Genomic DNA, 25,479 nt, shown 5'->3' with positions numbered 1-25,479 from the left:
GCTAAATGTTTGCCTTTATCACCACGAGGAAAATAACACCTGGCAAGCTTAAATTCAAACGAAAGAAGACATTCAGTGGGAACAGCTTAGCTCATCAAAGCAGACAAAATAGAAATACTTATTCATCTTTCCACATTTCTCTACCACAGAGTAGTGTGATGCGTTATGAAGAATATGGCTGGACTCATTCAGCAAAGGGAGCACTGCCGCAACCTCGCTCTCCAACCAAGGTGCATGAACTGAAGAGCAAACTAAAATAAAAGGGGAGATTCAGCAACTATTGGAGGACAATGGAAGTTAAAACATAAGTAAAACCAGTGTTTCGGCTTTTGGACATTGCATTAGTTTTACTTAACTTCCATTGTCCATTAAAGAGTTACTGAATCTCCCCTCTAATTCAGTGGACTCATTCACCGGTGTGTGTACCTCCTCTTGATGTAGAGGCAGTCAGTCAGGGTGGGTTGCAGCTGACAGTAAGTATAACCAACAATTCACTTCAGTTAAAATAAACATCCTCTGCAGAAAGGTTTAACCTCATCTCAATTAAAAGGCATGAGTCATGAAGGTAATATGCCACTTAGCCTTTCAATGACCACAAAATAAGCCCCCAAAACATTAAAGGAGAGAAAAGGCATGCTGTGGAGCTTGCCATTGCAGAATTATAACTCCTGGGCACAAAACTAAAAGCAATGACAAAACAATAAAAGCCCTCTCACAGACAGGTTTTATTTATTGTTTTTATTAACATCGCTTAAAAAAAAGGCTAAAAGCAAAATAACAAAAAGTTGCCGATGTCGCAATTGCAACCATTTCTTTCAAGGGTAGAAAATGCTGTTAACACTAAACAAAATTAGTTAATCTGTTTATGTCAAGCATTAGATTCATTTATATACAGAGGATTCGGTCGGTGTGTGGGGGTCCCTCCATTCTTCAGGTTCATTCAATGTTTTCAGACAAATCCCTATCAGTCAGTGTTGAACTGGAAACAGAGCAGAGCCGAGTGAAATTAAACACCTTCAAAGCAGAGTTGTAAGTTCTACTTTACATATTTCTCCATGAATTTCTTGTGGAACTCGGAGCGCAGAGTGTCGTTGACAAAGCGTTTCTCCCTGCGTGCCTCATCCACTCCCTTTGCACAGTTCTTGAACACTACATCATCGTCCCACCTTAGAGAGAAAGAGACAAGAGAGGATATAAAACAACTGTCATCCACAGCCATGCCCCAGGCAGTTGTGTTTGTGTGTGTTTACCTCCTCTTGACGCTGAAGGCAGTCGGGGTGGGGACTATCTGTTGCTGCTGCTGCTGCTGCTGTCCTGCCAGGTTGAGCAGAGGATTCCCACTCAGGATGTTCTCCATGCGGATCCTCTCCTCCTCAGCTTTCTGCTCCCGCTCCTGGTACAGGACACGAAACGTGTACAGAGAGGACCAGGTGCAAAGCTCTCATTGTTGCTAAGATCAATACTTTAGCCACTTTCTGATTGGCCTTGATAAAAGGTTCAAATAGTTGCTTGCAAGCATCTCAAAAATCAACAAAAACAGTAGACATGTATAAAGGGCCAGTCCTGAGTTGAAACAAATGTAACCACTCTGAAATTCAGACAGAGCTATAGATGCAAGGACTCACCAGCCAATATATCAACATTAGTTTCATGCATGTTTTGAGGGATTTACTCCAATCTTATATTTTGGGTTCTGATGGGGTTTGACAGTTGAATCAATATGTATATATCCAAGTCAGAAAATGTCTGACCAGGATTATACACTACAATGACGAAAGAATATGGACACCCCTTCAAATTAGTGTATTCGGCTATTTCAGCCACACCCGTTGCTGACAGGTGTATAAAATCGAGCACAGCCATGCAATCGCCATAGACAAACATTGGCGGTAGAACAACCTTACTGAAGAGCTCAGTGACTTTCAACGTGGCACCATCAAACAAGTCAGTCTGTCAAATTTCTGCCCTGGTCAACTAAGTGCTGTTATTGTGAAGTGAAAACGTCTAGGAGCAACAACAGCTCAGCCGTGAAGTGGTAGGCCACACAAGCCCACAGAACGGGACCAGTGAGTGCTAAAGCGTGTAGCACATAAAAATAGTCTGTCCTCTGTTGCAACACTCACTACCGAGTTCCAAACTGCCTCTGGAAGCAACATCAGCACAATAACTATTCGTCGGGAGCTTCATGAAATGGGTTTCCATGGCTGAGCAGCCACACACAATCTTAGGAACACCATGCGCAATGCCAAGTGTCGACTGGAGTGGTGTTAAGCTCGCTGCCATTGGACTCTGGAGCAGTGGAAATGCGTTCTCTGCAGTGATGAATCACGCTTCACCATCGAAGTCCAACGGCCAAATCTGGGTTTGGCAGATGCCAGGAGAACGCTACCTGCCAAAATGCATAGTGCCAACTGTAAAATTTGGTGGAGGAGGAATAATGGTCTGGAGCTATTTTTTTTTTATGGTTCGGGCTAGGCCCCTTAGTTCCAGGGAAGGGAAATCTTAACGCTACAGCATACAATGTCATTCTAGACTATTCTGTGCTTCCAACTTTGTGGCAACAGTTTTGAGAAGGCCCTTTCCTGTTTCAGCATGACAATGCCCCGATGCACAAAGCGAGGTCCATACAGAAATAGTTTGTCGAGATCGGTGTGGAAGAACTTGACTACCTGCACAGAGCCCTGACCTCAACTCCATTGAACACCTTTGGGATGATTTGGAACGCCGACTTAGAGCCAGGCCTAATCACTCAACATCACTGCCCGACCTCACTAATGCTCTTGTGCCTGAATGGAAGCAAGTCCCCGCAGCAATGTCCCAACATCTCGTGGAAAACCTTCCCAGAAGAGTGGAGGCGGCAAAGGGGTGGACCAACTCCATATTAATGCCCATGTTTTTGGAATGAGATGTCCGGCTAGCAGGTGTCCACATACTTTTCAAACAAAACAACCCATTAATTTAGCAGGTCAATTGAGCCCTATTCTCTTCTACTACTCAGCAATACCGGAGAAAGCCATTTGCACTTGGCTGGATTCAACTGGCACGACTGTGACCGTGCAGCTATTGATTATCTTGTAGCGACTCGTATCTCTGCGTTGGCGGCCTTACCTTGCGTTCCTGCTCCTCAGCCCGCTCCTTCTTGATCTTCTCCAGTTCAGCCAGCAGAGCTGCAGTGTCATCATCATCACTGTCCTCAGAGTCATCATCTTCCTCATCATCCTACACCCAAAAACATAAAACAATAAAAGGTTAGAGGCTGAGCTTACATTTTATTTTTTTAAAGCACAGACTTTAATGTGACAGGTGGATGAACATGTGGCACCTACGTCAGTGAGGGGGTCGTCTGCATCAAGGTTGGCAGCAGGGATCTGATCTAGTCTGGGCCTCTTTGAGGACGAGGATGAAGATGTGGTGTGTTCTGAAAATTAAAACGAGAAACCACAATTTCAATGATACTTGTTTGAGATGAAAGCCCCTGCAGATGACTCATGTCAACAAAAAATAACCTTTGGGCATAATGGTATGTCAGATGCTAAATTCTCTTGATCTTCTTTACACACAGCAGACAATATTTTACATTCAGTTCAATCTTTACCTCAGGTCTGAGTTTATGTGTATGCCTGGATACCCACCTCTAGGTCCCCTCTCTCTGGTCTTCTCCCGGACAGCAACACGCTCCCTCTCCTCCAGCTCTCTGCGGAAGTCACGGGCACGCACCTCCTCGGGGGCATCCTGGGTGGGCTGTCTGAGGGGATGAGACAGGGACACAGTGAGACATCACTTTACCGTCAACCAAAGGGACCTGTTCCCAACTACTGGTGCAGTGCAGCACTAAGCCATATGGTATGGGGAAAGACTGATGCCAAGATGTCAAAACACAACAAGAATAGGTTTTGTTACTTGTGTCACTCACCTGTATTTGATCTTTGTGTGACCAGGCAGATCTCGGCTTGAGTACTGTTTGGACAAGGCACTGAGATCGCCCTCTCCCTTCCCTCTCCCTCCTCTCGCTGGCTCAAACGTTGGTCTAGCGGCTGTTGTCATTTTTGTTAGCTCTAAAAATAGAAAACCCAAGGAAATATAACTAGCTAGCGAGAACATAAATGGCAACACATACATAACTAATCATCCATTAACACATCAAATCACTTGACAACGTCTTTTTATGTCACGTTAACATAACTCAATACGTATTTAGTTAGCTAACTCGCCATGATGAAACAATCAAACGGTGGACGTCTGAGATAAAGAGTAGCTGGCGAGAAACGGTAGCTAGCTAGTAGTACTGTACTTAATCAACACAGACATCTAGGCTAGCTAGTTATATGGCTAGCTAACCAACCGATACAGCTAGTTAGTAAAGCAAATTTAATAACGATTTCCGCATTGCGTGGAATTTAGTACAAACTTGGTATTGATTATTGCTGTGCAAACACCAACACACTCGTCTACGCTAAGTAGTAAGTTATGTGTACCGGGGTTGTTAGCTAGCAAGCTGGCTGCCAGCTAACGTTAGCTTTACTATCTTTTCAGCGAGAAAAATAAGTCATACAGTAACCACAGCTACAAGTTTACAAAAATAATATAACTATATTATTATTATTTTTAAATAAAATCAACTAGCTAGCAAGCTAATATGGAATAATTTCGAGGAAATGTACCTTTTTCCTCACACTATGAGGAAGAGAAAGGCCCTGTAGATGTAAATAGTGACGTCACGCCGTCCTTCTTCTTCTGTGGGTTTTATGGCGGACTACAACCCAAAAAAAGGTGTATTGCCGCCACCAACTGGACGGGTTGAAACGTGACGTTACGCCGTATGCGAAATTTTCTTTCGTAGGATAGCCGGAGCCAAAGGCATTAACATTAATGACTTACGTCGGTTGATTGGTGAGCCTTCTTGGGTGTGTGACGTCTCCCAGATGCACTTTTACCTTTCTACAAACGGTCCGTYTGCTGCTTTTTGTACTTTCAAGAAACTGGAAACAAAAAACGAGGTCGAATCATGATGTCAGTGATCTTCAATTCGGAAAGTTGGAGCTGTAGAAAGATGCCTGAGTTTCCAACTTCGAATTCCCGAGTTGGATGACCATTCAAAACGATTTTTCCCAGTCTGAGTTTTTTTTAAATATATTTTTTTGAGTTCCCCAGTTATCTTGAATGCACTGAAGTCGGAAGTCAGAGATTTCTGAGGTCCCATTTGTTTTGAACGTTTTTAACTGCATTTTTTAACTGAGGTGCAATCTGAATGAGATGGCTGCCAGTATAGAGTACCACAGTATGAGTCATAATACCCACAAAACCTAGCGGTCAAACAGAGAAATGGTTCCAATCGTTTTTCCACCATTCATTTTTCCCATAGGGGATTTTAGAAACACTTAAAATAGGAAGATGGCGCTGACAGATATGGCAGCTCTGCTTCTAGCTCCTAAGCAACTTTGCAGTATTTTGTTTTTTGGTGTGTTATTCTTACATTATTAGCCCAGAAAATGTTTTGTGTAACTACATACAGCCGGGAAGAACTTTTGGAAATCAGAGCAGCGGTAACTCACCAGCATTACGACCAGGAATACGACTTTCCCGAATTGAATCCTTTGTTCGTAGCCCTCAGGGCAATTTAACTTATTCCAGAGGCTGCTCCAAAACACAGCGTAGTGGAGAAGAGGTATTCGGAGTGGATTTCTAGTTCGACTCAGGAAAAGTGCACACCATCCACCACTTCCGAGTATATTACTCGCTAATGTTCAGTCTGGATAATAAAGTAGACGAGCTCAGGGCGAGGATCTCCTTCTAGAGAGACATCAGGGATTGTAACATACTCTGTTTCACGGAAACATGGCTCTCTCAGGATATACTGTCCCCGTTCATACAGCCGTCTGGGTTCTCAGTACATCGTGCAGACAGGAATAAAGGCCTCTCCGGGAAGCAGAAAGTCGGGGGTATATGTTTCATGATTTACTACTTATGGTGTGATAACATACAGAAACTCAAGTCCTTTTGTTCACCATACCTAGAATACCTCACAATCTAATGCCGACCGTATTACCACCAAAGGGAAGCCGATACCACGATGGCCCTCAAAGAACTACACTGGACTTTATGCAAACTGGAAACCACATATCCTGAGGCCACATTTATTGTAGCTGGGGATTTTAACGAAGCAAATTTTGGGAAAATGCTACCGAAGTTCTACCAACACATTGACTGTAGTACTCACGCTGGGAAAACATTGGACCACTGCTACTAAACTTTTCGAAATGCCTTCAAGGCCCTCCCTTCGGCAAATCTTATCACGACTCCATTTTGCTCCCCCCTTCCTATAGGCAGAAACTCAAACAGGAAGTACCTGTGCTAAGGTCTATTCAAAGCTGGTCTGACCAATCGGAATCCATGCTTCAAGATTGTTTTGATCACGCGGACTGGGATATGTTCCAGGTAGCCTCTGAGAATAACATAGACGAATACACAGATACGGTGACTAAGTTTATCAGGAAGTGTATAGGAGATGTTGTAACCACTGTGACTATTAAAACCTACCCAAACCAGAAGCTGTGGATAGATGGCAGCATTCGTGTAAAACTGAAAACGCGAACCACCGTATTTAACCATGGCAAGGTGACTAGGAATATGGCCGAATACAAACAGTGTAGTTATTCCCTCCATAAGAAAATCAAACAGGCAAAACATCAGTACAGAGACACAGCGGAGTCGCAATTCAACGGCTCAGACATGAGATGTATGTGGCAGGGTCTACAGACAATCACGGACTACAAAGGGAAAACCACCCACATTGCGAACATCAATGTCTTGCTTCCAGGCAAGCTAAACACGTTCTTTGCCCGCTTTGAGGATAACACAGTGCCACCGACACAGCCCGCTACCAAGGGCTGTGGACTCTCCTTCTCCGGTGATGACGTAAGACATTTAAGCGTGTTAACCCTCGCAAGGCTGCCGGCCCAGACAGCATTCCTAGCCGCGTCCTCAGAGTATGCACAGACCAGCTGGCTGGAGTGTTTACGGACCTATTCAATCTCTCCCTATCCCAGTCTGCTGTCCCCACTTGCTTCAAGATGTCCACCATTGTTCCTGTACCCAAGAAAGCAAAGGTAACTGCACTAAATTACTATCGCCCCGTAGCACTTACTTCTGTCATCATAAAGTGCTTTGAGAGGCTAGTTAAGGATCATATCACCTCTACCTTACCTGACACCCTAGACCCACTTCAATTTGCTTACCGCCCCAATAGATCCACAGATGATGCAATCGCCATCACACTGCCCTATCCCATCTGGACAAGAGGAATACCTATGTAAGAATGCTGTTCATTGACTATAGCTCAGCATTCAACACCATAGTACCCTCCAAGCTCATCATTAAGCTCGGGGCCCTTGGTCTGAACGCTTCTCTGTGTAACTGGGTCCTGGACTTCCTGACGTGCCGCCACCAGGGGGTGAAGGTAGGAAACAACACCTCTACTTCGATGATCCTCAACACAGGGCCCCACAAGGGTGCGTGCTCAGCCCCCTCCTGTACTTCCTGTTCACCCATGACTGCGTGGCCACGCACGCCTCCAACTCAATCATCAAGTTTGCAGATGACACAACAGTAGTAGGCCTGATTACAAGACAGTCTACACAGGGAGGAGGTGAGGGCCCTGGTAGAGTGGTGCCAGGAAAATAACCTCTCACTCAATGTCAATAAAACAAAGGAGCTGATCGTGGACTTCAGGAAACAGCAGAGGGAGCACGCCCGTATCCACATTGACGGGACAGCAGTGGAGAAGGTGGAAAGCTTCAAGTTCCTCCATCAAGGACATCAACCACCCGAGCCACGGCCTATTCACCCCGCTATCATCCAGAAGGCGAGGTCAGTTCAGGTGCATCAAAGCTGGGACCGAGAGACTGAAAAACGGCATCTATCTCAAGGTCATCAGACTGTTAAATAGCCATCACTAGCTGGGTTCCACCCAGTTACGCAACCCTGCACCTTAGAGGCTGCTGCCCTATATACAGTGGGGAGAACAAGTATTTGATACACTGCCGATTTTGCAGGTTTTACTACTTACAAAGCATGTAGAGGACTGTAATTTTTTATCATAGGTACACTTCAACTGTGAGAGACGGAATCTAAAACAAAAATCCAGAAAATCACATTGTATGATTTTTAAGTAATTACATTTGGCATTTTATTGCATGACATAAGTATTTGATCACCTACCAACCAGTAAGAATTCCGGCTCTCACAGACCTGTTAGTTTTTCTTTAAGAAGCCCTCCTGTTCTCCACTCATTACCTGTATTAACTGCACCTGTTTGAACTCGTTACCTGTATAAAAGACACCTGTCCACACACTCAATCAAACAGACTCCAACCTCTCCACAATGGCCAAGACCAGGGAGCTGTGTAAGGACATCAGGGATAAAATTGTAGACCTGCACAAGGCTGGGATGGGCTACAGGACAATAGGCAAGCAGCTTGGTGAGAAGGCAACAACTGTTGGCGCAATTATTAGAAAATGGAAGAAGTTCAAGATGACGGTCAATCATCCTCGGTCTGGGGCTCCATGCAAAGATCTCACCTCGTGGGGCATCAATGATCATGAGGAAGGTGAGGGATCAGCCTAGAACTACATGGCAGGACCTGGTCAATGACCTGAAGAGAGCTGGGACCACAGTCTCAAGAAAAACCATTAGTAACACACTACGCTGTCATGGTTAAAATCCTGCAGCGCACGCAAGGTCCCCCTGCTCAAGCCAGCGCATGTCCAGGCCCGTCTGAAGTTTGCCAATGACCAACTGGATGATCCAGAGGAGGAATGGGAGAAGGTCATGTGGTCTGATGAGACCAAAATAGAGTTTTCGGTCTAAACTCCACTCGCTGTGTTTGGAGGAAGAAGAAGGATGAGTACAACCCCAAGAACACCATCGCAACGTGACGCATGGAGGTGGAAACATCATTCTTTGGGGATGTTTTCTGCAAAGGGGACAGGACGACTGCACCGTATTGAGGGGAGGATGGATGGGGCCATGTATCGCGAGATCTTGGCCAACAACCTCCTTCCCTCAGTAAGAGCATTGAAGATGGGTCGTGGCTGGGTTTCCAGCATGACAACGACCCGAAACACACAGCCAGGGCAACCAAGGAGTGGCTCCGTAAGAAGCATCTCAAGGTCCTGGAGTGGCCTAGCCAGTCTCCAGAGCCTGAACCCAATAGAAAATCTTTGGAGGGAGCTGAAAGTCCGTATTGCCCAGCGACAGCCCCGAAACCTGAAGGATCTGGAGAAGGTCTGTATGGAGGAGTGGGCCAAAATCCCTGCTGCAGTGTGTGCAAACCTGGTCAAGAACTACAGGAAACGTATATGATCTCTGTAATTGCAAACAAAGGTTTCTGTACCATATATTAAGTTCTGCTTTTCTGATGTATCAAATACTTATATCATGCAATAAAATGCAAATTAATTACTTAAAATCATACAATGTTCATTTTCTGGATTTTTGTTTTAGATTCCGTCTCTCACAGTTGAAGTGTACCTATGATAAAAATGACAGACCTCTACATGCTTTATAAGTAGTAAAACCTGCAAAATCGGCAGTGTATCAAATACTTGTTCTCCCCACTGTACATAGACTTGGAACCACTGGCCACTTTAATCGGGGAAGACCAGTCACTTTAATAATGTTAAAATCATGTTCACATACAGCTTTACTCATCGCATATGTATATTTTGAATTCTATTCTACTGTATTTTAGTCAAGGAGAGGGCAGAGCCAAGCACGCACTAACGAGATCCTATAGGCGCGTTCTAGCACATATTTGCATATTTCCGTTAGGGAAAGGGAAGGGAAAGGGGGATACCTAGTCAGTTGTACACCTGAATGCATTCAACTGAAATGTGTCATTCGTATTTAACCCAACCCCTCTGCTGCCTTAATTGACATCCAAAGCCTACTCTGTGACATGCGTGTGTGCAAGAACTCAATTCGCCTCCTTCTAAACAGTATTTTTTTATTTGGCAAAGGGTAAAATCTACATGACTTAGTCCACTCTGTTCGTAACATATTCTAGTTTTGGGAACAGAAAACAGTATTGAGATCAAACGTTTAATTCATGAGAAAATTTGCGTAATGTTAGCCAAAATCCAACTTCTCCATCTGCCGGTCATTGGTCTTCCTCTCATTACCATATTTGGCAGTGAGTGGAAACGCCAAGCAGATGCTTCACACTTATACATCCAATGAAATATCTGGCTCATTGTTCTGTGGCATTATCATGTCTAGCAGTTGAACCTCTTAGGTCAAACAGCAATTTTGAAACCCGATTTTACAGTATGTGTATTTGTGGGAGACATTTTTCTAAATAGAAAAACTGTGGCATGAAAATTAGGCTATCTATAATGAGTTATTAAAATGTTGACTAATGCTACAGATACACACATACCAGTATCATACATCAAGTTACCAGTATGCATGTTGATATATCAAATAAACAGAACACATAGATGTATTTGTAACTTCTTTATTGTTTTGAAAATGCCCTTACAGGCACTGTGTGAGGTACAGTTTCAGTTGCACTGTTGTCCTTTTAGCTTTTTGGGGGGGTGGGGGGGGGGGGAATGACTGAATGTGGCTTTGATGAAGGCACGACCTCCCAAAACTATTACAACAATCCTGAAGCACAATCTGGGAAAGAGAGRAGTGCAGCTTTAACTCTCAGACCAGTAGATTATCATTTTGTAAAGTTTGGACAACTCAGCTTCCATCATCAGTTATAATGCAGATGATACATAGTCTAATTGGTATTGTTAACACAAGATATTTATTAAAATAAAATATGGAAAACTCTAAACTTAAAGGGAAAATCCACTCAAACTATTTGGGTATTTTTTTCTTTAGTCCACTGTTAATACAGCATCATCATGATTATGTGTACTAATGAAAAAAAGATCCCTTTTAAAAGGTAGGTTGGCAAAAAGTAAACTGTACTTTGGTGAATGTCATCTGAGTTCACAGTGGCATTGATTAAACATTGTAATTAAACCTATACGTGGGGGGGTGCTACAATATGACACATTTCACATCTGAGAAATTAAATGCAAGAAAGATTTGAGAGGGAGAGGATTTAAGGAAATACTGACATTTCTTGCATATTTCCAACTGGGAGTTTTTTTTTTCCTACAGTAAATATCTGCAAAAATGATTGACACTGCCATCAGCAGTTCCTACATTTGCAGATACAGATGTGCAAAGAGCAACAATCATTCACAAAAACACCAGGATTTTTTCAACCCTACACTGGTGAAGAAATAAGCATCAAATAAATGCTGGTGAGAAAGTTAACAGTGCAGATTTTAGGATTAGGAATACACTCATGTGGTGATACTTCAGTAATTATAAAACAAAACAAAAACAAAGAGCACATTCCCAGCATTACGTAGTTCTAAAAATGTACTTCCTAATGGAATATAAAAATGTTTTGAAAATGTCTCATGGATCTAACATCTGTACACGGCATCTTTGGTAGAAATAGACAAGTATGCAATCTTAATGTCTTACAGACCCAGTGAGAAACATTAGGCACAGAGCAGGATGAGAGAAGTCCTAAAATTGCTGATAATGTTGCCACAAAATCTTGTGCGCTACCTGCTGTGATTTATATTCTGTATTAGGACAAACATTGCAGATAAATAGTTCTCTAGAAATATTTTAATTAGTCAGATTTATTGACAAAGCTATAAATATACTGAAAAGCATAATTATTCTGTCACAGCCTTTTAAAGGTAAACTCAGCGATATGACAGATGCATAAAGTAAACAGCATAGTGGGTCAATTTCTGCAACAACTAAGAGTGATGAAGCGAGAGGTTCAACTTCTGTTTTGGTCTCGTGGCTACCACGCTGTAAGTGTGAAGCGAACTCATACACATGCGAAGATACTGTGTGGGACTGTTAGAGTGAAGTCTTGCATCTCACTCATCTCAATATCTGCGTTGCTGCTCATGGCAACGTCATTTAGCTGAGTCTACCTTTTTAAATTGCAAAAAATGTAAAAATATTGCACGTTTTAAAATAGTGCCACAAAAGGGCTTGCTCTCTCAATCAGATAACATTTTAATCTTGCACCTGATATTGGTGGGACTGTACCAAATCAAGGCATTACATTGAGGTATATTCTACGTTGTGCAACACCGTTTCCGGCTATTCAGTATCTTCCTTAGAGCACAGTGCAGTACTTTGAGGTTGCTTGGATAAATCTATATATTTTTTAAGTTTGTCATGAACTCCAACCCCTTTACTATGTCACTAAAGCCAAACTGGCAATACAATTTTGGCAAAAAAGGATGAGAAGTCAAACGTGCACCCGTTTTCACAATTTTTACACACTCACAGTAGGATTTCCTTCATTTTCACATACTTCCTCTTTTAAAAGGGCATTAAGCTAAAAAAAAAATAGGTCAAAGTCCCCATCCAACCATACAGTAAGAGGCCAGTGTTAGAGACATGTGCCTGGTAGTGAGACAGTTTCCTGGTTCCCAGAGGCTGCATTCCTGGGGCTGTGGAGAGGGGTAAGGCCAGTAGCGGTGTTGGGCGGACGTGGACTGGGGTTTCTATTGGTCAGGTGGAGACAGATGGCCCGCTGTGGTTGGTCAGGTCATGTAGCGTGTGATGGCGCGCAGGGCATATAGCAGTTCTGCCTGCATCCTGGCCTCCATTAGGAGTAGGTTCACATGGACCTAGAATGGGCATGGTGGCCAGAGGATTAGCATACCATACATACTATAACACAGTGCAGTTACTTTATATAACTGGAATGGTATGAACTGCAGTATGGACAGCCATTGAGCTGTAAAATGGATATGCATTTGCAGAATGTAGCACAAGGCTATAAGAGACAAAAGACATCTCACTGAGTCAGATATGTAAACCAAGTGAGATTCTGTTGAGAAACGTTTTAATGGGGTCTGAAGGAAAATATGCTTGTACAGACATAATTACTAACTAAAGTGAATGCTGCTGTCCTCATTACGTCAGGGATGAGACATTTGTTCCAGGTTGTCTTGACCTGAGCATTAAAAACAAGACAATGACCCACTTCCACGCTGCTGGTTCTAATAATAACTCGAGCTCGTCTTTTATCTCTTTCAGCCCAGTCAGATGCCAACAGGGGGCCTCTCRGCAGAACAACTCAAAACACAATAACAGCATGTTCCTGCGGCCAAGAGCTTCATTTCCTCCAGCTCTGCTCAATAGTCCTAGTGTACTCATGAGCCAAAGCCTCCTGCAGAAACACAATCTAACAGCATGACCAGCCCTGCCACTGAACTCTGGCCTAGTTACAAAGACATATCAGGATTCACAAGATCCTTTTTGTGGCTGTTGACAGTGTAAAGCAAAGCGTTGTTTTTCAAAGGATACACACGTACATAAACACCATACAATTATACACTCTGACAAACACGAGCATCTGCAGTTTTCTAACCTTCTCGGAGTGGCGGAACTGCCTCCAGTAGCTGTCGTACATGCGACGAGTGGTCCTCTCTGGATAACATGTTACGGTCTTTATATAGACCTTCAGACTGCGTTCCAATAGCTGATTCACCTCCCCATAGTCATAGTCATCATATCTGCACAGGACATCAAGCCTGGAGCATCACTTTACGGTCTGCTATGGACTACTTCAGGGCTTCAATAAACACTTACTCACTCATTTAAATATTATCATTATCACACTAACTTGATTAATGCTAAGTGTCCACACTTGATAGTGAATGACAAATGTATGTGACAGAGAGGGCACTGATGCCTTACCTGATGCCATACATGCAGTGCACGTAGTTGAAGAGTGCACGTCGGAGCATGGTGGTGTCCACGTCCTCGTGACTGGCCATGTTGTAGTAGGTCAGGTCACACGCTGTCCGGAACTTGTCATCCAGCAGCAGCCCGATGTCTGAATACAGCCTGTTGACCAGAGAGAAACCATGGTCCTCCCACGAGTAGTCCTACAGACAGAGAGAGACAGAGAGAACGCGAGAAAGCGAGTGAAGTTGTTCAGGCATGACAGTGGAATTAAGGTTTTCCATTATCACCCACCTGTGCTCTAAAAGTTGGTGGATTGTCTTCCCCGCGTCGAGCAAAGTCCTGGTACCCGAAGGTGGCATCTTCCACAAACTGAGACACTTTGGATGTGGGCATCACCTCATCCTCCAAATCTGCAGAGTCATAATGGAGATGGATCATAATCAGTAATCACATAATCCCTTTACTCAGTGAGAAAGAGACAACAGGAACAGGTGTGGTTGCAGTACCTCCAGAGCCCACCAGTAGGCTCTCTTTCTTCTCCTTCTCGAAGCGTGTGGCCATCTCCTCCTGCGAGGCCTCATCCTCCTCTCTCTCCTCCTGCAGCCTCTTCATTCTGTCCATCAGCGCCTCCAACTCACTGACCGAGTCTGTGGTCTGAAACACACACAACAAACCAGAACTCTATTATTATGACAATAGAGTTACACATACTTAGATACATTTCCAACACAATCCCTACAAACACACATAATTAAATCTCACCTCAGGGCTGGTACTGCTGAGATCTCGGTCCAGGTGATGGTCGCTGGCCAGGTCACATGTACAGTAGTTGCTGATGTAGACGGCCTGGAAGCCGTTGGTGTTTTGTGTGTCAACCTGGGGGTTGATGCCACTGCCAAACACAAAGCTGGCCAGGGCATGGAAATGGGCCAATATGACCACAGCATGGACCAGCTCTGCCAAAGACCAACTGTGCTCCCCTGTCTTCACCAAGTTCTAAAGTAGAGGGGAAGAAAAAGGTTTGGTGCGAGTTACTTTGTGTGCGTATGTGGATAAAAGTCGTGTTTTTGAATAGATACAGTATGTGCATATGTGGATAATGTACTTGAATATGTGTATGTTTTATGCATGTCTGTATTCTAACCTGAATGTGCTCCTTGGTGATGAGCCACGGTCTGTGTGCTAGGAGCTTGTTGATCTCGTTGAGGTTCCTCAGTCTCTGAGGGACGTACTGCAGGCCCTTCAGCCAGTCCAGACACACCCCCATCCTGTAGAACTCACGCACATGCAGAGACACCAGGAAGGAACACTGATGACGCGCTGCAGCCTGGAGAGAGAAAGAGGGGAGGCTTTCATATTTCTATTATTTATAGCCTACTGGGAAAACTCTTCCCTTACTGCATATACTATATTGTTTTCACTGTCTAAACTATTTATATTCTTGTTCTATATACTATAGGTGTCTGGCTAGACTGTAAACTCTCCTTCCAGACTCACATTAAGCATGTCCAATCTAAAATTAAATTGAGAATCGGCTTCCTATTTCGCAACAAAGCATCCTTCACTCATGCTGCTAAACATACCCTCGTAAAACTGACTATCCTGACTATCCTTGACTTCGGCGATGTCATTTACAAAATAGCCTCCAACACTCTACTCAACAAATTGGATGCAGTCTATCACAGTGCCATCCGTTTTGTCCCCAAAGCCCCATATACTACCCACCACTGCGACTTGTACGCTCTCGTTGGCTGGCCCTCGCTTCGTACTCGTCGCCAAACCCACTGGCTCCAGGTCATCTACAAGTCTTTGCTAGGTAAAGCTCCGCCTTATCTCAGCTCACTGGTCACCATAACAACACCCACCCGTAGCACGCGCTCAAGGAGGTATATCTCACTGGTCATCCCCAAAGCCAATTCCTCCTTTGGCTGCTTTTCCTTCCAGTTCTCTGCTGCCAATGACTGGAACGAATTGCAAATATCATTGAAGCTGGAGACTCATATCTCCCTCACTAGCTTTAAGCACCAGCTGTCAGAGCAGCTCACAGATCACTGCACATAGCCCATCTCTAAATAGCCCATCCAACTACCTCATCCCCATACTGTATTTATTTATTTATCTTGCTCCTTTGCACCCCAGTATCTCTACTTGCACATTCATCTTCTGCACATCTATCACTCCAGTGTTTAATTGGTATATTGTAATTGCTTCGCCACCATGGCCTATTTATTGCCTTACCTCCCCCTTATCTTACCTCATTTGCACACACTGTATATTGACTTTTTCTACTGTATGTTTGTTTATTCCATGTGTAACTCTGTTGTTGTATGTGTCAAACTGCTTTGCTTTATCTTGGCCAGGTCGCAGTTGTAAATGAGAACTTGCTCTCAACTAGCCTACCTGGTAAAATAAAGGTGAAATAAAAATAAAATAAATATTCTGGGTAGTACTGTATTTAACAGTCCTGTTTCAGTTGGCATTCACCATGTAGCTAGCATGGCAGACTAATATAAAGCATACATATTGCCTGTATATGCATGATCTATACTAAATTAATATTTTATATGCATGTTATATACTGTCAATTCTAAGCATGACTTATTTTAAACTGCACATTGATTGTTTCCACATGGTTCTTTAACAATGCATTGCATTCAGCTGTTCCTCCTGACATAACATGCTGTGTCGTTAAGAGTGAGGGGGCAGACTTTGGCCTAGTTGTGGGCCACATCAGGAACTGGGTGAGTTGGAGGTGGGCTGGGAGGACCCTCTGAGATGGCTGCATAACAAAGCTCCACAGATGGAGGTGTTGAGTGCCTAAGCGCGCGCACACCTCTCCCTCTCCCTCCCTCCCTCCCTCCCTCCGGGGAATCTCAGCACTGAGACGAAAGTTTAAACACCATAAAGAAAAATATAATCCGTCACGTCGGGACAGCCATTGGATGTTAGGGAAATGGGTGAATATGGAGATGATATAAAATCAGTAGAAGATGTGTTAGGTAGGTCTCCTGAGCAGGGAGAGAGGACGTGTCTATGCAGGAGACATCCCCCTCGGCTTAGCTTGACCTTTGACCTATCCTGTATCATGCAGCTTCAGGTAGAAGTTGCCTGTAGGATCAGCTTACCTTACCTATATACTAACCTCAACCATTGCAGGGAACAATGGCTGCGTCTGAAATGGCACACTATATACAGTACACTTCTTTTGACGAGTTCCCAGGGCTCTGGTCAAAAGTAGTGCTCTATATAGGGAACTATGATGCAATTTTAGACACACCCAATGATAATCTCTTGTTCATCCTACTCCAGTGTTTACCATGATGGCGATGAAGTGTCGGCAGTGGAGAGGCAAGGGGCCGTCCATCCTCAGCAGGTAGAACTGGCTGTGCAGGAAGGACTCCAGGTAGTGGGGGTGCAGTCCCATCACCTGGGTCAGGTGGTCCACATGGCCCGACGGAGAGTAGGCCTCGGCTAGGAGCTGCTCTGTGAGGGGGTCCACTTGGGACGCCTCCACAATCTGGAACCAGGAAGGAGGGATAGGGGGAAGGGGTCCGGCAGGACAGGGAAGAGAGAGGTTTCAGTTAGGCAGTGTGTATTGAAATCGTGTTACAGTAAAAATGCTGCTGCTGTAATCTAAAATATGGTTTACACCTAAATTCGAGGCTAGGAGAAGATAAAGGTGGAAAGAAAGACAAAGGGGAAAAAGGTCTAGAGATTAAACAAAGGTGACAGAAAACGAGAGTGTAAGCAGGACAGGGGGAAATTTAGCTTCAAGACAGAACGAAAGCATTTTCTCACCTCTTCCTTTGGAATGAAGGCACTGGGTCCACTGGAGAAGGGTCGCGGCACTCTGACTCCTTTTTCCTGAGATGAGACAAGAGCGGTAGATAAGGAAACTGGGTTAGCTAAGGAACCATAGTACACAAGGAACTTAGATGTACAACCCCACTTTAAGCACAACCTAAATGAACTCAGCCATGTTGGGAAACAAAGAAGAAAAAAAAAATTAAGTGAAATTCGGGAAAGTATTCAGACCCCTTGACTTTTTCCACATTGTTACATTAGCCCATATTCTAAAATTGATACAATTGTTTTTCCCCCCTTCAATCTACACACAATACCCCATAATGACAAAGAAAAAATGGGTTTAGAAATTTTTGCAAATTAATTCAAAATAACAAAACTGAAATATTGCATTGACAAAAGTATTCAGACCCTTTACTCAGTAGTTTGTTGAAGCATCTTTGGCAGCGATTACAACCTCAAGTCTTCTTGGATAGGATGCTACAAGCTTGGCACACCTGTATTTGGGGAGTTTCTCSCATTCTTCTCTGCAGATCCTCTCAAGCTCTGTCAGGTTGGKTGGGGASCGTCYCTGCACAGKTATTTTCAGGTCTCTCCAGATATGTTCGATCGGGTTCAAATCCGTGCTCTGGCTGGGCCACTCAAGGACATTGAGACTTGTCCCGAAACCACTACCGCGTTGTCTTGGCTGTGTGCTTAGGGCCATTGTCCTGTTGGAAGGTGAACCTTCGCCCCAATCTGAGGTCCTGAGCGCTCTGGAGCAGGTTGTCATCAAGGATCTCTGTACTTCTTTCCCTCGATCCTGACTAGTCTCCCAGTTCCTGCCGCTGAATGAAAAACATCCCTACAGCATGATGCTGCCAGCACCATGCTTCACTGTAGGGATGGTGCCAGGTTTCCTCCAGACGTGACGCCAAAGAGTTCAATCTTGGTTTCATCAGACGAGAGAATCTTGTTTCTCYTGGGAGTCCTTTAGGTGCTTTTTGGCAAACTCCAAGCAAGCCATCATGTGCCTTTTGTCTGGCCATTCTACCATAAATACCTAATTGGTGGAGTGCTGCAGAGATGGTTGTCCTTCTGGAAGGTTCTCCCATCTCCACAGAGGAACTCTGAAGCGCTGTCAGAGTGACCATCGGCTTCTTGGTCACGTCCCTGACCAAGGCCCTTCTTCCCCGATTGCTCAGTTTTGGCCCCAGGAAGAGTCTTGATGGTTCCAAACTTCTTCCATTTAAGAATGATGGAGGCCACTGTTCTTGGGGACCTTAAATGCTGCAGAAATGTTTTGGTACTCTTCCCCAGATTTGTGCCTCGACACAATCCTGTTTCTGAGCTAGGACAATTCCTTCGACCTCATGGCTTTGTTTTTGCTCTGACATGCACTGTCAACTGTGGGACCTTATATATTCCAAATCATGTCCAATCAATAGAAATTACTACAGGTGGAATCCAATCAAGTTGGAGAAACATCAAGGATGATCAATGGAAACAGGATGCACCTGAGCTCAATTTCAAGTCTCATGTCAAAGGATCTGAATGCTTATGTAAATAAGGTATTTATTGTTATTTTGTAAATGTGCAAAAATGTCTAACCTGTTTTCGCTTTGTCATTATGGGCTATTGCGTGTAGATTGCTGAGAAAAACATTTAATTGAAGCAATTTTAGAATTAGGCTGTAATGTAACAAAATGTGGAAAAAGGGAAATGGTCTGAATACTTTCCGAATGCACTTTATAGAAGTGAGATTTGATATGTAAATGGAGAGCAGGTAAACCCAGCGGGTAAGAGCATTGAGCCAGTAACCGAAAGTACACTGGCTCAAATCGCTGAGCCGACTAAGTGAAAGATCTAACGATGTGCCCTTGAACAAGGCATCTAACCCTAATTGCTCCTGTAAGTCGCTCTGGATAAGAATGTCTGCWAAGTGACTAAAATGTAACAGCCAGGCCTTTGTGCATCAATCCGTTTGCTCAGAGGTAAAGTAACCCCCTCCTCTTGTAACCTTTTGAGATAAGCAAACAGCCTGTGTGCACACACATTAGCCATGGAACATTGGGATCAAGTCCTGGGCAGAGGAAAGAACGGCAGCTTTATGGTTCACATCGTGTGTGTGTGTGCATGCGTGTGCGTTTGAGTCTGGCATGTTAAAGTGTGGATTTATGTTAGGTTGTGTATGTCACACCTGTACATCTATTGAACTTAATGTACTGAGAGCTCTGAGGAGAGAGGGAGGTTAAAGAGATCTCTTCCCAGAGGCAGTGGTGTAAAGTAACTAAGTAAAAATACTTTTAAATACTACACTGAACAAAAATAGAAACGCAACATGTAAAGTGTTGGTGCCATGTTTCATGAGCTGAAATAAAAGATCCCAGAAATTGTCCATATGCACAAAAAGTGTATTTCTCTCAAATTTTGTGAACAAATTAGTTTCGTACACTAGCCCCACAACTGCAGACAAATTAGTTTCGTACACACGTCCAACTAGCACCACAACCGCAGACCCCACGTGTAACCACGCCAGCCCAGGACTTCCACATCTGGCTTCTTCACCTGCGGGATCGTCTGAGACCAGCCACCCAGACAGCTGATGAAACTCTGGGTTTGCACAACCGAAGAATTTCTGCACAAACTGTCAGAAACCATCTTAGCCCCGCGTGCTCACCCTTCTCACCAGGGTCTTGACCTGACAAGAGTTTGACGTCGTAACCGACTTCAGTGAGCAAATGTTCACCTTCGATGGTCACTGGTACACTGGAGAAGTGTGATCTTCACAGATGAATCACGGCTTCAACTGGCGTCATGTGGGAGAGTGGTTTGCTGAGGTCAGCGTTGTGAACAGAGTGCCCCATGGTGGTGGTGGGGTTATGGTATGGGCAGGCATACGCTACGGACAACTAACACAGTTGCATTTTAGCGATGGCAACTGATTGCACAGAGATACAGTGACGAGATCCTGAGGCCCATTGRTGTGCCATCTATACACATCTATACACAATTCCTGGAAACTGAAAATGTCCCAGTTTTTCCATGCTCAAGAGACATGTCACCCATTGAGCGTGTTTGGGATGCTCTGGATTGCATGTTCCAGTTTMCACCAATATCCAGCAACTTCGCACAGCCATTGAAGAGGAGTGAGACAACATTCCACAGCCCAGAATCATCAGCCTGATCAACTCTGTGAAGGAGATGCAAATGGTGGTCACACTAGATACTGATGGATTTTCTGATCCACAACGCTAACTTATATATATTTATTTTATACATTTTATTTATTTTTTCTCCACAATTTTGTGGTATCCAATTGGTATCCAACTGCAACTCCCGTACGGACTCGAGAGAGAGAGAGAGAGAGAGAGGTGAAGGTCGTGCCGTGCGTCCTCTGAAACACAACCCAGCTTCTTGCTTCTTGACACAATGCCCGTTTAACCCGGAAGCCAGCCGCACCAATGTGTCGGAGGAAACACTGTACACCGGGTGACCGTGTCAGTGTGCACTGCGCCTGGCCCACCACAGGAGTCGCTAGGACAGGGCCTGGACTCGAACCAGGATCTCTAGACTACTGCGCCACTTGGGAGGCCCTCTAACTTTTTTTTTTAAAGGTATCTGTGACCAACAGGTGGATATCTGTATTCCCAGTCATGTGAATTCCATAGATTATGGCCTAATGCATTTATTTCAATTGACTTATTTCCTTATAGGAACTGTAACTCAGTAAAATCTTTGAAATTGTTGCATGTTGCATTTTATATTTTTGTTCAGAAGGATAGTAAAACAAATTGGGGACATGACTAACCCTAACCCCTCAAGAAAAAATACTATTTTAGATTTAGGGATTAGGTTTAGGGAACACAGGATTTTGAATGTGAATCAATTGTTTGATAATTGGAAAATGTACCAGTTTCTCTAGTGATATCACAGTTGACATATTTAGTCATGTTCTACCGACTCCAGGAGAATCCTTTTTTCAAACAATGCAAGACGTTTTTTTTCTCACTTTATTTGGAATGACAAACCAGATAAAGTTAAACGAGCATATTTATATAACGAACATGAGCATTAAAACTATTAAATATTAAGACATTAAACCTCTCTTAAAGCCTCCATTGTACCAAAATTGTATCTACTGTAAATCCAAATAGGATTTCTAGTAAGCTACTAAGAGAGGCCTATCCTATGTTTTAAGAGTGGTATCTTTGCCTTTTTGCAGACTAAAACCTTACATTTTCAGTGGATTGACAATGGATGCCTGTTTAAAGTATCCTCCTTTTTAAATGAAGTCATACAGAGTTGGCTACAATTTCAATTTCATCCTCCAGAAAAGGCAGATATAATATTACAGCAAATAATATAGCTAAAGTCCAATATACCGATAGAGAAAAAAWAWATATATWTTTTTTTAAATGTACATGAAGGGTATACTATTTATGAAGGACATTGTAAACAAGAACTGTAAAATGATGTCACACAAGCTAACGACAGTGTATGCTCAATACATATGTGGGTGGAGGAGAACGAGTCAGAGAGACCCCTCTCTGTTCCAGTGGCATATGTCTTATTACATAACAGACCTTTGAATGTGCCTTCTGTCAACAGACAGGCAATTTCCCGTGAATTTAGCTAATTGGGTTGAAGCCCTGTGTCTCCCACCGCCACCGGTGACACACACAGACAGACAGAAATGCKGTGTGCTGCAGACAGGTGCAACCTGGTAGTAATCCCTCCCTCTTTCTCCCTATCCCCCTCTATTCTCCTATTCTCTCTGCCCTCTGGCCCTTTGTGTGTGATGTGTGTCTGTTGCTGGGGCAGCGTGGCTGATGCAACTACCTGAGATGATACAGAGAGATGTGGCTCAAGTGCTCCTATATATCCTGGCCTGTGCAGATCTAAAAAAGAGCCTGGACCCGTCTGTCTCCATCACACAAAAAACAAATAGACAGTTGTAATTGTGGGATAAGTATTTGTTAAATAAGTAATAAAGTAATCAAAAACAAGAATCTTAATCATAATTAAAGATAAATTAAGTAAAATGTCAAGTGTAAGTTTTATCTCTCAGTAAACTCTAATTTCCAACCAATAGGTTGTCTGTTGAGAACAACCTGTATGAAACCTTTTGGGTTTTAACCTACAAAATAAAATATGTATAGTTTCTGCCTTTACCAGTATATGTATATCTGATTGAGGCATAGATTATTTACCAGTATCTATTGGTAAATGTAGAAGGCAGACATTAAAGTTTTTTTTTTTCTGTCAGTGATGTTTGTCATGAAAGGGCTGACTCTGTTGTGCATACAGACAAAGCTGTCTCTAGGCATTGTAATCTGTATGTCCTCATGTTTTGTTGTTAAACCGATAACTGTGGCAACAGGGACAGGACAGAGTATTGATGCATTCATTGACTGAGAGCTGCTTTTGAAGTTCTTCAACAGAATGTTGTTTTTCTGTGGATTTAGACCGAAGTAGAGATTTAGAAAGAAGTAGGAATTAAGAGGTGGATTTAGATAAAAGTAGGGATTAACTAGAAATATACCAAAACATTTTTAGAAATGTACTTGAAATGAATATTACACTTGAAGTCAATAATAATTGTTTTTTAAGTACTCTATGAAAGATTACAATCATTTTAGTATATAGGTTAATGGTATAGTTGCCCAAATCTATACACTCACATGCCTATACAAATATTACCACTAAATGTAAATACAAATGGTACTTCACAGTGAATCTGCAGAGAAAAGGGAAGTGATGCAGTGGAAATATGATCACAATGCTAAACTAATATCAAAGGCAGTCTCTATTTGTTCTGCTAAATGTTTTTGAGTACATTAATTATGTAATGGATATGTGCCATCTGTGTGCGAAATGCAGATACATTTCTAATGAGTCTAACATTTACATGCAGTGAGTGAGACTCTTATCAATTCCCCCCCAACTCTATTGCTATCATACTGATTGATGACCATCCTGAGAATTAAATCAATGCAAATGGAACAATCTTTGCAGATTGTTGTCTGAATGGAAAAACAGCCTGACTGTCATCAAATCTGTTATTAACTTTCATGTTGTTCTTGGACTGCAAAAAAAGCCCATGATCAATGACTAAATTATTAGATTTGAGATGATTTAAAATAGGCCTAAATCTAAAGCAATTTAGATCCTGAAGCAATTATATAGATGATGTTGAAATACAGAATGTAATACAAAAATATCAGTAAGGGAAGGATCAGACCCAAAAGAAATGTGTTTGCTGTCTGATTCAGTAGATCTAATCAAAGCCTTCTAGAGCCTATAGGCTACTTACTGTACTCCTGCAGATTCTAATTGAAAACTTAATAGGGTGCAATGATTTTTTTATCTAAATTGGAAGGAATGACTAATCACCTTGAAAAAAAATGCTATTGCTCGACTAGTAAAAATAACATTTGGAGAAATTAATCTGAAAACACCATACCTTTTTCCTTATCACCTTTTGACAGATGTTACACATGTGAAATGGGTTGGGGGAGGTGGAGTCCGCACTGAAGCTCATGCTGGCCGCCACTGTAACCGTCGTATAAACTGTACTTTAAATAACTGTAGGCCTATGTCACTCTCTTGCAGGTGTGGTAGTGGTGGGTTGGGGAGACCGAAGAGTTGTTAGATCACGAAGCCGTTTTTCGAGAGAGGTATACGGAGGCTCTGTCTTCCCCAGTCTCACTCACCACACAAAGCCAGGCAGTTCCGTGAGCAAACTTCTGACTTTGCTCTGCCGGATGTGCGAGCCAATAGCGACGCACAACAGCTAGAGGGGTGTGTTTGCGAAACAACATGCGCCTGCTGTCTTTAGTTAGCTATTAAAGCGATAACTTTCCACAACCCGCATCCTTTTATTAGACCCAAGACAACTAAAAAGCAACTTGAATCCTTACCAAATAAAGGAAAAAACAACCTTCAGCAAAATAATCAACTTTGATGACTTTTCTTTGTGTTACCCTGTATAGATAAATTACAATGTGTTTGTCATAAGTAATTTCATTTGGATAGAAGAGCATGGATAGAACCAGGGTACAACATACTCTGGTCTACAAGGTTTGTTTTAGTAATAGGCAATAAAGTTTTACGTAGGTGTGGGTGTGTGTGTGTATGTATGTGTGTGTGTGTGTGTGTTGTGTTGTGTGGTGTGTGTTGTGTGTGTGTGTGTGTGTGTGTGTGTGTGTGTGTGTGTGTGTGTGTGTGTGTGTGTGTGTGTGTGTGTGTGTGTGTAAACAAACAAGATGAAAAACGAAGGCTCAGTAATTTGCAGAGCAAAGCAACACAGGCCTACAGCCAGGTAGATCTTCAAGAATAAAACCATTATTTTCATCTTTATACTAAAAACTATAAATACAGACATAAAGGAAGGATCCTGCCTTTGTTTTTTGTATATGTGGCCATGGTAGTACTGGTAAGTCTGACGTGAGTCACCCTACTTTCTGCGGGTATGCTGTAAATTCTCTTTAATTTGAAATGCATTTTTAGTTGAGGAAGCAAAAAATATTGCATACAAGTACAACATTGAGTCAGCAAACAAAGAGAGCATCAGTGGTAACAAAACCACTCAGCAGAAATCTTGACTTATCCAGCCCCACAGACATGCAAAGACATGTCTCATCATCTTTCACCTCCTCTCTCTTCTGCCTTTCAAGTCTCTCACCCAGGGCTGGGGAGTAGTGAACTATGCTAAACAAAAATATAAACGCAAAATGCAACAATTTGGAAGATTTTATTGCGTTACAGTTCATATAAGGAAATCAGTCAATTGAAATAAATAACTTAGGCCCTAATCTATGGATTTTACATGACTGTGTAGGGGTGCAGCCAAGAGTGGTAGTGATGGGTCGTTCGCGAACGAGTCGGCTCTAAGAGCC

General features: G+C 43.0%; 2 protein-coding genes across 3 annotated transcripts; both read right to left on the bottom strand.

Moving 5' to 3' along the window:
- Positions 1-719: 719 nt before the first annotated feature.
- cwc15 (CWC15 spliceosome associated protein homolog) lies at positions 720-4,770 on the bottom strand. Its single transcript, XM_024013306.2, has 7 exons — positions 4,662-4,770; positions 3,914-4,055; positions 3,633-3,745; positions 3,327-3,418; positions 3,109-3,219; positions 1,251-1,393; positions 720-1,166 (listed from the first exon to the last, which is right to left on the bottom strand). The coding sequence occupies exons 2-7, from the start codon at positions 4,042-4,044 to the stop codon at positions 1,037-1,039; spliced, it is 720 nt and encodes a 239-aa protein (XP_023869074.1). The 5' UTR covers positions 4,045-4,055; positions 4,662-4,770; the 3' UTR covers positions 720-1,036.
- A 5,728-nt stretch (positions 4,771-10,498) lies between these two features.
- On the bottom strand, positions 10,499-24,346 carry LOC111981113 (sestrin-3). Of its 2 annotated transcripts, XM_024012262.2 has the most exons (10): positions 24,045-24,346; positions 17,594-17,659; positions 17,112-17,312; positions 14,940-15,122; positions 14,558-14,791; positions 14,302-14,449; positions 14,087-14,205; positions 13,805-13,995; positions 13,476-13,620; positions 10,499-12,729 (listed from the first exon to the last, which is right to left on the bottom strand). In XM_024012262.2, the coding sequence occupies exons 1-10, from the start codon at positions 24,120-24,122 to the stop codon at positions 12,643-12,645; spliced, it is 1,452 nt and encodes a 483-aa protein (XP_023868030.1). In that variant the 5' UTR covers positions 24,123-24,346; the 3' UTR covers positions 10,499-12,642. The 2 variants fall into 2 exon arrangements, with proteins under 2 accessions (XP_023868030.1, XP_023868031.1); XM_024012263.2 differs by lacking the exon at positions 13,476-13,620 and having other exon boundaries at positions 12,636-12,729; positions 24,045-24,345.
- Between the last annotated feature and the right edge of the window lie 1,133 nt (positions 24,347-25,479).

The sequence above is a fragment of the Salvelinus sp. IW2-2015 genome, linkage group LG20, assembly GCF_002910315.2.
Source record: "Salvelinus sp. IW2-2015 linkage group LG20, ASM291031v2, whole genome shotgun sequence".
Taxonomy (NCBI): domain Eukaryota; kingdom Metazoa; phylum Chordata; class Actinopteri; order Salmoniformes; family Salmonidae; genus Salvelinus; species Salvelinus sp. IW2-2015.
The sequence above is the reverse complement of the archived record's forward strand: the minus strand, read 5'-3'. Positions and strand labels throughout refer to the sequence as shown.